General features: G+C 42.6%; 1 protein-coding gene across 1 annotated transcript in view; it reads left to right on the plus strand.

The window, feature by feature from the left end:
* EPHA6 (EPH receptor A6) overlaps positions 1–13,476 on the plus strand; it is a 675,722-nt gene that overhangs the window by 56,494 nt on the left and 605,752 nt on the right. The window contains exon 2 of the mRNA XM_075263563.1: positions 1,458–1,522. Coding sequence (XP_075119664.1) covers positions 1,458–1,522 — 65 coding nt within the window. The remainder of the gene's footprint in view (positions 1–1,457; positions 1,523–13,476) is intronic.

Genomic DNA, 13,476 nt, shown 5'->3' on the forward strand with positions numbered 1-13,476 from the left:
GCAATCTCACCAAGCTAGGAAGCCTCTTGACAGGCTTCAAGTCATGATGCAACCACTGGGTGGCCACAAATAAACACATATAGGATAGACATCTTGTTACACAACTTTGTGAAACCATGTTGTTTCATAATGCTGGTCGTATCTTGACATATACAACCAGGAGAAAAGCAAAGTAAGGTCACATCTGTATGGCCATGTTTGTTAAAGGGGGTTTTCCCATCTTAATATATCAGCACTCTTCCTGCAGTGTCTGCTTCTCAGTTCCTGTATTCCTCTCCTCCCTCCTCCTTTTTGCTGAATGGGACACACAACAGTTCTGCAAGTCAGATAATATGCAGATGCTTGTAGAGAATGGACTCAGTGTTATCTGTGTGTTTACATAGAGAGATAACAGACTCGGCTTTATCAGCAAACTGCAATTAGCTGAACGATTGTCCTGCCGGCAAGAGCAGTTAGCGACATCACTTGACCTATAGGTCCGTTCTTATACCAACGCTGTGTAAACAAGGGAAGGAATAAGGTCACATAGCAGTCAATCAAAGCAAAATTTCTAAAGTAATATATTTAGGAAAAGTCTTCAATTTATATAAGCTACCAGTATAGGATCCTTGAGATGGGACAACCTTTTTAATTCTGCAATTTGGTAATTTTGTATAAATACAGCAGCCAAAAATTATAGCTTATAGTTTCCTATGCAGCTGCATGCCCCTCTTACTTGTCTTGAGTTTTTAGTGATGTCAATTCTGAGCATATAAGGAGGCAAGAAGGGGGGTTTCTACAAGGTGCTGAAAGTGAAGGAAGATGTCACCTTATCTCGGTGGGAAGATCATTACTTATATGGTATTGTACAAATTAAAACTAGGTGATCTGCCCAATGTAATGATATAATGGAAATTCCTGCAGTTTTCGGTATTGTATTTAGTAATTGGAATAATCCTGGACGAGTAAATTACAGTATACCGCCATTACTCAAGTGAGTTCTGTAAGTCATAATGTGCCACGACTGATGACTAGAAAATTACATTTATCAGTGGGAATCGACAGATCTGAAGGAACTGGAATTCATGAAAATACTTTTATTTTTTGATAAATTCTCTGACAAATGAAAATTCTTTTTTAATATTTCTCCGCTCTCGGAGGTACAACAAAATGTCAATTAAAGGGGTTTTCCCATCTCGCAGATTTATGGCGTAAATGAGCTCATTCTGTAGGTTAATATAACACCGAGAGACTTGAATGGAGCGCTGCGGATATATGTGACTGCCTTGCCTAAGGGAAGAGGGTCCCAAAGGTGGAACAACCCCGCTCTCAGGGATCAGGATATCCTGTGGAGTGTCAGAGATGGAAATACTGGTTTAATAAAACTGTAAAAATTCATCTGTAATTAATGTTCATGACTAGACGATTAACATAAAGTAAAGGAATGCATTATAATAATATATTTCTTCATTTTTCAGTTGTTCTTCTTGACACCACTACAGCTATCGGAGAATTAGGATGGAAGACATATCCATTAAATGGGGTAAGGAATTTTTAATGTTTTAAAATTTTTTGTAATGATAATTTTTTCTGTCTAGATATATTCTACCCAATGCACAGGTATTCTCTTTTCCTTCTAGTTCATGATATGACCTATCCATATGGCTGCATTATGACTGTTTAAAGGGGTTAACCCAGACTTTAAAACATATGGGCCAAATATCATGATGCATTAATAAAAAACACTTACTAATATATATCCTGTTTAAGCTCAGCTCTGTTAATCTGATTTATTTCAGGCCATTAATCACAGATGTGATGTTTTGTATACATTACAAGCTCACTACCCCTCCCCGTGAGCAGTGCATCCAGCAAACAAAACATCACAGCAACATGTGACCTCAGATGTGGGAGTGGTTTATTACCTGTAATTTCATTGCTGGAGAAAGTGGAGAAGGAGAATGAAAGGAAATGTTTTTTTCCACAGATTCAGTTTTTATAAATAACATTAATACAAGGAGCAGCAAGTAAAATAAAGCCAAGCAAAGGGTGCACAAGGATAGTGGTTATTTAGCACTGTTGTGGATGGATTTGTGGAAACTAGACAATCCCTTTAAGCTTTATATTTAGTGTAATGGACTGGTTGTTGATTTTGGAAAAAAAGATGGCTCAGGGGCGATATCATTGCAATGTACAAATATATGAATGGCCTGTAACCATGACAAGGGGGCCGCCTCCATGTCTAGAAGAATAAAGGTTATATCATTGTCATAGGTGGACTATAAGAACTGTGACACGATGGAACTCGCTGATGGCTGATCACTTGTATAAGTGTAAGAGCAGACTGGATGACTTTCTTAAATTAAAATATCACAGGTTATGGAAACTAGATTTTTGGGATAGGATTCTGATCCAGGGATATGGAGTTGGCAAGGAATTATTTTTCTTTGATGGGACAATTGACGTCTGTGTCATGTTTTTTTCCCGTCCCTATGGAGGAGCTACTTAGGTTTATTGGTTACATTGGATGAACTTGTATCTTTATCCAGACTTATCAACTATGTTACTATGAGGATCCCTTCTTGAGAGATCACAAACACTTTTTCCAATGAGTTGCTTGCATCAGTTATTGAATATAATACATGAGTTAGTCACTCAGCGTCCATGTGAAAGTGTCCGTAAAAATGTGTTGATTTAAAAATGATATAAAAATAGTTGATATTCCTCCGGGTCCTGGGCAGTGAACCAATGCCAAAGAGAATTGGGCAACTGTACCAAAAATAAGAGGAATTGGACAAGCCCTGGTCATGTAAATGGTCCATCAAAGATATGTTTAAAAAAAAGGGTTTTCTAGATGGAGGGCATTGTGGACATGACACTTCCTATATAACATTTATACAACTTAAGAGGGTATTTATAAGGTGATAACCTAAATAGGTGACCGCTGTGATGAAGGATGGGTCATTAAAGATGTGCGCTCCTATATACATTGAATGTATACATCTTCCATGGATTGCCAAGAGGAACAGCAAAGGAGGTATCAAGTGCCAAAGTTGGTTTATATGATAACCTGACCTCAAAGTCAAAAATATTTGCAAACCAATGCTAAGTATTATAATGCCATGTACTATGAATAAGACTAAGGTATTAAATCATAGGACAATGCGCGTCTCTGACTAAGGTTGTCTGACTATATATGTTTAATGATGGCTATCAGCTTGATTGTTGTAAAATATTATTATGTACAAGGAGTAGGGGACACGTTCACAGCATGTCCAATGTACTTAATGTGGTGTATAGAGATGAGTGAATATACTCGATCGAATACCTCGGCCGCCTAACTCCCGTTGCAAAAACACTTCACATTTTTACTGCCCCTCCCACCTTCCCTGCAGCAGTATACTCGCTCATCTCTAGTGGTGTATATTATTGTAAGCATCCTGGTTCCGCCAATACGGGATTGTCATATATTGTACACATGGACTATAACAGGGGTAGGGAACGTACGGCTCTCCAGCTGTTGCAAAACTACAACTCCCAGCAAGCATACTGGCTCTTTTGTTCTTGGAACTCCCATGGAAGTGAATGGAGCATGATGGGAGTTGTAGTTTCACAGCAGCTGGAGAGCCGAAGGTTCCCTATCCCTGGACTATAACATTTGCACATTTAGTAATCTATATAGACAGTGAGTGATTGATGACTTGTCACTCACACAAAATACCTAACCGGGCTGTTATACCTTGTGATACTCTGAGGTTATGTTTATATGGTATGAATAATATTTTATTTATAGGAAATTATTTTTATTCATTATAAAATATGATAATAACAATAATAATGGGGTATATATAATCAAATGTACCAGAGTACCAGTATAATGCATAGAAAGGTGGAGGATTTAAGAAAGATGAATAACACCAATATAAAGGGGACAGGACTCCTATTCCATATTAGTATCCATAAATGTTCCTGATTTTGCATAGGTATTAGAGATGAGCGAACACTAAAATGTTCGAGGTTCGAAATTCGATTCGAACAGCCGCTCACTGTTCGAGTGTTCGAATGGGTTTCGAACCCCATTATAGTCTATGGGGAACATAAACTCGTTAAGGGGGAAACCCAAATTCGTGTCTGGAGGGTCACCAAGTCCACTATGACACCCCAGGAAATGATACCAACACCCTGGAATGACACTGGGACAGCAGGGGAAGCATGTCTGGGGGCATAAAAGTCACTTTATTTCATGGAAATCCCTGTCAGTTTGCGATTTTCGCAAGCTAACTTTTCCCCATAGAAATGCATTGGCCAGTGCTGATTGGCCAGAGTACGGAACTCGACCAATCAGCGCTGGCTCTGCTGGAGGAGGCGGAGTCTAAGATAGCTCCACACCAGTCTCCATTCAGGTCCGACCTTAGACTCCGCCTCCTCCGGCAGAGCCAGCGCTGATTGGCCGAAGGCTGGCCAATGCATTCCTATGCGAATGCAGACTTAGCAGTGCTGAATCAGTTTTGCTCAACTACACATCTGATGCACACTCGGCACTGCTACATCAGATGTAGCAATCTGATGTAGCAGAGCCGAGGGTGCACTAGAACCCCTGTGCAAACTCAGTTCACGCTAATAGAATGCATTGGCCAGCGCTGATTGGCCAATGCATTCTATTAGCCCGATGAAGTAGAGCTGAATGTGTGTGCTTAGCACACACATTCAGCTCTACTTCATCAGGCTAATAGAATACATTGGCCAATCAGCGCTGGCCAATGCATTCTATTAGCTTGATGAAGCAGAGTGTGCACAAGGGTTCAAGCGCACCCTCGGCTCTGATGTAGCAGAGCTGAGGCTGCACAAGGGTTCAAGCGCACCCTCGGCTCTGATGTAGGAGAGCCGAGGGTGCACTTGAACCCTTGTGCACCCTCAGCTCTGCTACATCAGAGCCGAGGGTGCGCTTGAACCCTTGTGCACACTCTGCTTCATCAAGCTAATAGAATGCATTGGCCAGCGCTGATTGGCCAATGTATTCTATTAGCCTGATGAAGTAGAGCTGAATGTGTGTGCTAAGCACACACATTCAGCTCTACTTCATCGGGCTAATAGAATGCATTGGCCAGCGCTGATTGGCCAGAGTACGGAACTCGACCAATCAGCGCTGGCTCTGCTGGAGGAGGCGGAGTCTAAGATCGCTCCACACCAGTCTCCATTCAGGTCCGACATTAGACTCCGCCTCCTCCAGCAGAGCCAGCGCTGATTGGCCGAATTCCGTACTCTGGCCAATCAGCACTGGCTAATGCATTGTATTGGCGTGATGAAGCAGTGCTGAATGTGTGTGCTTAGCACACACATTCAGCTCTACTTCATCGGGCTAATAGAATGCATTGGCCAATCAGCGCTGGCCAATGCATTCTATTAGCGTGAACTGAGTTTGCACAGGGGTTCTAGTGCACCCTCGGCTCTGCTACATCAGATTGCTACATCTGATGTAGCAGTGCCGAGTGTGCATCAGATGTGTAGTTGAGCAAAACTGACTCAGCACTGCTAAGTCTGCATTCGCATAGGAATGCATTGGCCAGCCTTCGGCCAATCAGCGCTGGCTCTGCCGGAGGAGGCGGAGTCTAAGGTCGGACCTGAATGGAGACTGGTGTGGAGCGATCTTAGACTCCGCCTCCTCCAGCAGAGCCAGCGCTGATTGGTCGAGTTCCGTACTCTGGCCAATCAGCGCTGGCCAATGCATTCTATTAGCCCGATGATGTAGAGCTGAATGTGTGTGCTTAGCACACACATTCAGCTCTACTTCATCAGGCTAATAGAATACATTGGCCAATTAGCGCTGGCCAATGCATTCTATTAGCTTGATGAAGCAGAGTGTGCACAAGGGTTCAAGTGCACCCTCGGCTCTCCTACATCAGAGCCGAGGGTGCGCTTGAACCCTTGTGCAGCCTCGGCTCTGCTACATCAGAGCCGAGGGTGCGCTTGAACCCTTGTGCACACTCTGCTTCATCAAGCTAATAGAATGCATTGGCCAGCACTGATTGGCCAGAGTACGGAATTCGGCCAATCAGCGCTGGCCAATGCATCCCTATGGGAAAAAGTTTATCTCACAAAAATCACAATTACACACCCGATAGAGCCCCAAAAAGTTATTTTTAATAACATTCCCCCCTAAATAAAGGTTATCCCTAGCTATCCCTGCCTGTACAGCTATCCCTGTCTCATAGTCACAAAGTTCACATTCTCATATGACCCGGATTTGAAATCCACTATTCGTCTAAAATGGAGGTCACCTGATTTCGGCAGCCAATGACTTTTTCCAATTTTTTTCAATGCCCCCGGTGTCGTAGTTCCTGTCCCACCTCCCCTGCGCTGTTATTGGTGCAAAAAAGGCGCCAGGGAAGGTGGGAGGGGAATCGAATTTTGGCGCACTTTACCACGTGGTGTTCGATTCGATTCGAACATGGCGAACACCCTGATATCCGATCGAACATGTGTTCGATAGAACACTGTTCGCTCATCTCTAATAGGTATGTGTGGGAGATTGTAGTTATACAGGTCTAGTTGATTGTGGTGACAATACTCCTTATGTGATTATGGTTGGTCTACTGCTATGGTGATTGTTTCACCATGGGAAATTTATGGATACTAATATGGAATAGGAGTCCTGTCCCCTTTTATATTGGTGTTATTCATCTTTCTTAAATCCTCCACCTTTCTATGCATTATACTGGTACTCTGGTACATTTGATTATATATACCCCCATTATTATTGTTGTTATCATGTTTTTGTTGATTTGTATGTCACTTTTTAGTGTACATTAATAAAGAATCATTATATTTTACTATTCTATATGTATGGTTGGTTTATCTTTTTGGGTTTCATATTGAGTTCCCACACTACAGCATTTATATTTGCCTTGTTTGTATTCATTATAAAATATGCCTACATCCCTCCCTTCCTTCTTTCCTTCCTTCCTTTATTAATCCAGTCATTCCTTATTTCCCTTCCTCCCTCCCTCCCTCCCTCCCTCCCTCCCTCCCTTCCTTCCTTCCTTCCTTCCTTCCTTCCTTCCTCCCTCCCTCCCTTCCTTCCTTCCTTCCTTCCTTCCCTTCCTTCCTTCCTTCCTTCCTTCCTTCCTTTCTTCCTCCCTCCCTTCCTTCCCTCCCTCATTCCTTCCTTCCCTCCCTCCCTTCCTTCCCTCCTTCCTTTCTTCCCTCCCTCCCTCCCTTCCTTCCTTCCTTCCTTCCCTCCCTCCCTCCCTCCCTCCCTTCCTTCCTTCCTTCCTTCCTTCCTTCCCTCCCTCCCTTCCTTCCTTCCCTCCCTCCCTCCCTTCCTTCCTTCCCTCCCTCCCTTCCTTCCTTCCTTCCTTCCTTCCCTCCTTCCTTCCTTCCTTCCTTCCTTCCTTCTTTCCTCCCTTCCTTCCCTCCCTCCCTCCCTTCCTTCCTTCCCTCCCTCCCTCCCTTCCTTCCTTCCCTCCCTCCCTTCCTTCCTTCCTTCCTTCCCTCCTTCCTTCCTTCCTTCCTTCCTTCCTTCCTTCCTTCCTTCCTTCTTTCCTCCCTTCCTTCCCTCCCTTCCTTCCTTCCTTCCTTCCTTCCCTCCCTCCCTCCCTTCCTTCCCTCCTTCCTTCCTTCCTTTCCTCCCTTCCTTCCCTCCCTCCCTCCCTCCCTCCCTCCCTTCCTTCCTTCCTTCCTTCCTTCCTTCCTTCCTTCCTTCCTTCCTTCCTTCCTCCCTCCCTCCCTCCCTTCCCTTCCTTCCTTCCTTCCTTCCTCCCTCCCTCCCTCCCTTCCCTTCCCTTCCCTTCCTTCCTTCCTTCCTTCCCTCCCCCCATCCCTTTTATTCCAATAAATAACTTCTTACTATTGTTCCACAGATTATTTTGACAGTCCGGATGTTAATATATGTGTTTGTTATTATTGTTTTATCATTTTATTACTTTTTATTTATTTCCTAATATTATTAAAAGATAAATGTTTTAAAATGACATTTGACTATATTTAATCACAGCACAGGTATGTAATGAAGCTTCCAGTCACCGACGCTCCAACCTGTGACAGTGCCCCAACTACGACACATTATTTCTACGTCTGGTTTCACCATAATGAGATGAAGGACTTTTTAGGCCCCAGCAGGCTCCTGGGACTAATATCAGCTGTGACCCCTTGACTGCCCCCCATGTCCTAGTCTGACAACAGATTAACAAACATTAGAGTATCTTCCTATTCCTGTTTAATGTATCTCTATGTGACTCACAGAGAGTGTAGAGATTACTGTGCTCAGATGTCTTTGTCAGTCCTGTAGACTTTGAGTTAAACAATGGTCGACCTTCACTATTGGGACATGGAATGATCAAACCCCTCAATGATTGCTAAAATATTACTTGTAATTTGGGGTGGGATGAGGAATTGAATATTTTATATTATATGAAAATAAATACTTGCCCACAATTTTAACCCAGTAAAAATTCTCGTTCTACGTGTTCTCCGAACCTCATTCAATTCTCCCATTTTGTGGTTTTTTTTACGCTTGACGGAACTAACCAGATTGGGAAAAATGCTGCATTTTTAGTGTGCTCTGCTAAGTAACTCTAGCATCTGGCTATTCAGACTAATGCCTTACAAACATATGGCATATCCGCATCCATGTGCAGCACATATTTATAATTTTGCTATGTAATTAGGCCGCACCAATGGTACGGATCCCAATTATTCCTCTTAAGAGTAGACGATACCTCGATGCCGCCTATGTCTTGGAGACGCTCAGATCCGTATTAGTGGATCTTGCTAATAAATAGTTAAAAGCATTATAACAAGGAGTTATTTATGACAAGGGAAGCTTCAGTGATCAAAGACTCCAGTGCAATTTAACATAACTTTCAACTCTCCCTAGATGACTGGACATCTTAATGAAATTATGTGGCAGCCAGGCAGTGTCGCTGGCAGTCTAATTCAGACTCAAGTGAAAAGCCAATATTAAAATCATATTAAAATCAAACTAATTTTGAACACTTCCCGCGGCTTCCAAATAGTTTCTTCCCCTGGCAAGGTCATACATGACATCACATAAAGCTACAATTAGCAGAGAGGATTTTGTTTTTGCACTAGGCTGATTATTTGCAGTAATCTTTAATCAATGGCGCTCATGGTATTCTATATTATTAAAAACCACAATCAGGATGCCCCCTAGAGTGCAATTGATTTGAGTACCAAGCGGAAATTGGACACTGTATGTCACATATTCACTATAAGTAGTCGAAGAAGTTGAGGCTGGCGTAAGATTCCTAATTAAAGGACGAGTCGTAAAGGACATCTTGACCCAAAATGTTACATTTACATATATGAAGGCAAAACAAGCTGCGGAAGGAACGGAAAAGACGACTTACCAAGTTAGACTTTCAAGAGTTTCCCGATATGAGTCTTGATTGGAGATGGTCATATACGTTGTAATAAAGACAAGTGGTTTGCTGTCACTCACAAAGTTAGTTAGTGGAAGTGACCTTTTACATTTACATTACAGTAGGGAGTCAAAGGGGTCACGGCAAAGGGGCAACACGGGGCTCAGTGGTTAGCACTGCAGCCTTGCAGCGCTGGAGTCCAGGGTTCAAATCCCACCAGGAACAACATCTGCAAAGAGTTTGTATGTTCTCCCTGTGTTTGCATGGATTTTCTCCCATTCTACAAAAACATACTGATAGGGAAAAAAAAGTGCATTGTGATCCCTATATGGGGCTCACAATCTACAAAGATTAACAAAAAAATAAATAAAAGTGGTCACAGCGAGGATCAGACCCAGAAGTCAAAAGTCACAGTTAACATACTACAGCTGGATAAGATTCTTCGATCTCCTTTCTGATTTTTTTTTCTTTATTGATCTCCTTTGATAATTGTCAGTCTGTACATTGTTAATGTATCACCGCTGCCCCCTGGTGCACTGAAGTGAGATGCATGAGATTTATGATACACAGACTGTCACTGTCAGAAAGGAGAAAATTAACATTTTAATGGAAAACGTAATAGTTAGTCAGAAGCAGATGGTGAATAAGGGACTGTTAAGGAGGCTGTGGCACAAAGTGGGGCAAATTTATTATGGGGAGAGAGGCATAAGAAGTAAATATGGGTCCCTATAGCCCCTTCTACCATGATCACTTTAAGCAGCAATTTCAACACTTAAAAAGGGTATGATTATTTTGGTCTCCTTTACACACATGAATAACACAAATAATGATTTTACAGTACAGGCAATGCACACGATAATGTCATAGTACAGGGATAATAGAGGCAGTGATGTCACAGTACAGAGATAATAGAGGCAGTGATGTCACAGTACAGAGATAATACACACAGTGATGTCACAGTACAGGGATAATACAGTGATGTTACAGTACAGGGATAATATACACAGTGATGTCACAGTACAGGGATAATACACACAGTGATGTCACAGTACAGGATAATACACACAGTGATGTCACAGTACAGGGATAATACACACAGTGATGTCACAGTACAGAGATAATACACACAGTGATGTCACAGTACAGGGATAATACACACAGTGATGTCAGTACAGGGATAATACACACAGTGATGTCACAGTACAGGGATAATACACACAGTGATGTCACAGTACAGGGATAATACACACAGTGATGTCACAGTACAGGGATAATACACACAGTGATGTCACAGTACAGGGATAATACACGCAGTGATGTCACAGTACAGGGATAATAGAGGCAGTGATGTCACAGTACAGAGATAATAGAGGCAGTGATGTCACAGTACAGAGATAATACACACAGTGATGTCACAGTACAGGGATAATACAGTGATGTTACAGTACAGGGATAATATACACAGTGATGTCACAGTACAGGGATAATACACACAGTGATGTCACAGTACAGGATAATACACACAGTGATGTCACAGTACAGGGATAATACACACAGTGATGTCACAGTACAGAGATAATACACACAGTGATGTCACAGTACAGGGATAATACACACAGTGATGTCACAGTACAGGGATAATACACACAGTGATGTCACAGTACAGGGATAATACACACAGTGATGTCACAGTACAGGGATAATACACACAGTGATGTCACAGTACAGGGATAATACACACAGTGATGTCACAGTACAGGGATAATACACACAGTGATGTCACAGTACAGGGATAATACACACAGTGATGTCACAGTACAGGGATAATACACACAGTGATGTCACAGTACAGGGATAATACACACAGTGATGTCACAGTACAGGGATAATACACACAGTGATGTCACAGTACAGGATAATACACAGTGATGTCACAGTACAGGGATAATACACACAGTGATGTCACAGTACAGGGATAATACAAGCTGTGATGTCACAGTACAGGGATAATACACGCAGTGATGTCACAGTACAGGGATAATACATACAGTGATGTCACAGTACAGGGATAATACAAGCTGTGATGTCACAGTACAGGGATAATACACACAGTGATGTCACAGTACAGGGATAATACACACAGTGATGTCACAGTACAGGATAATACACACAGTGATGTCACAGTACAGGGATAATACACACAGTGATGTCACAGTACAGGGATAATACACACAGAGATGTCACAGTACAGGGATAATACACACAGTGATGTCACAGTACAGGATAATACACACAGAGATGTCACAGTACAGGGATAATACAAGCTGTGATGTCACAGTACAGGGATAATATATACAGTTCTGTAACCATAAAGTGATAATTTAAAGTACAGCCCTTTAAATGCTTGAGGAAGACAATTCAAATATCAGTTTCAATGGGAACGGGACACTGCCATAAATTGCAATTATTTGGGGCCACACGGTGGCTCAGTGGTTAGCACTGGAGTCCTGGTGTTAAAATCCCACCAAGGGCATAAAACCATCTGCAAGGAGTTTGTATGTTCTCCCCGTGTTTGCGTGGATTTCCATCCCATATTCCAAAAAAGACATACTGATAGGGATATCTTCTGTTCTCATTGGTCCAAACTGGGACTTGAGTTGCCCCTAATTTCTAATATATGGAGCTCTATGGCTCTCATATACATCATTATACCATTACATCAGGCATCCTCTACTGTCTTGTTTATTGTATCCTGTTCTCAATAATCTATTCAATCTCATCATCATCTTCTGTTTGTCTATTATCTTCCATGTTTGCTCCTGTGTCTGCCTCTTATCTCCTGTCTCTCGCTTTTCTAAAAGTTGCTTTTACGATAAAAGATCTTCAAGTAACAGGATCATCACAACAAGTAACCGGCCGCCTCTGTATTCATGATTCATCAGCAGGGTACATTATTTATTACTGTTGTGAGGTGTGAAGTTAGATGTCTTTATTATCACTTGCGAAGTCCATAAAGTGCTGATTGTATGGAAGTGCATCTGGGCCATATAAAGTATCAAGATTAGAGATGAGCGAGTAGTGTTCGATCGAGTAGGTGTTCGATCGAATACTACTGTATTCAAAATACTCGTACTCGATCAAACACTACTAGCTGTTCGAAGTTTAAGGTTCGATGCAGAACCAGCATTGATTGGCAGAATGCTATACATTCTGCCAATCAACGCTGGTTCTTCTCTTACCTTTAGAAGTCTTCTCCATGCAGCGTCCCCGCGGCGTCTTCCGGCTGGAATTCACTCTGCCTAGGCATCCGGCCTAGGCAGAGCCGACTGCGCATGCGCGAGCATGCCCTCACATGCGCAGTCAGCTCTGCTCAGGCGTCGGGCCGGGCAGAGCCGACTGCGCATGTCCGCGCATGCGCAGTTGGCTCTGCCTAGGCCCCGATGCCTAGGCAGAGTGAATTCCAGCCGGAAGAAGACGCGGGGACGCTGCATCGGGAGAAGACTTCAAGGAGAATCCAGCCCGACCATCACTCTTGGACTTGGTAAGTATAATTTTATCAAATTTTGCGTACCCCTGAAACGAGCATTTCCCCCCATAGACTATAATGGGGTTCGAAATCTGTTCGAACAGTGTGCGGCTGTTCAAATCAGATTTTGAACCTCGGACATTTTAGTGTTCGCTCATCTCTAATCAAGATCCTATGTGATAAAAACAATCAACGGGTCTTTTTGGCTTTTTTGGTTCACACCCAAATCCTATGATATGAGTAGGGGTCTAACTCTAGTCTTATATAAGATCAATAGCCAAAATAGTTTACTTTTGTCAGTAGCAAAATGGAGTGAATGTAGAATAAGGTTGTTCTTACACGACCGTATTGGTTTTATGGTCCGCAAGTTTCTGATCAGCAACACTACTACTAGACATTGGACATAGACACCTGTGTCCTGCCGCACGCGCCCACAGAGTTCTATGTGCGCGTTCGTGCAGTGCCGTGTATTCACAGCCTTTGCGGACCTGCTCTATTCAGTGCGGACCTCGGTCATGGCCTGACACACCATAGATAAAATATTGCGCGCGTATCACATTGAAAGCAATAGGGAAAAAAGCAGCCCATTCA

The sequence above is a fragment of the Leptodactylus fuscus genome, chromosome 2, assembly GCF_031893055.1.
Source record: "Leptodactylus fuscus isolate aLepFus1 chromosome 2, aLepFus1.hap2, whole genome shotgun sequence".
Lineage (NCBI taxonomy): Eukaryota > Metazoa > Chordata > Amphibia > Anura > Leptodactylidae > Leptodactylus > Leptodactylus fuscus.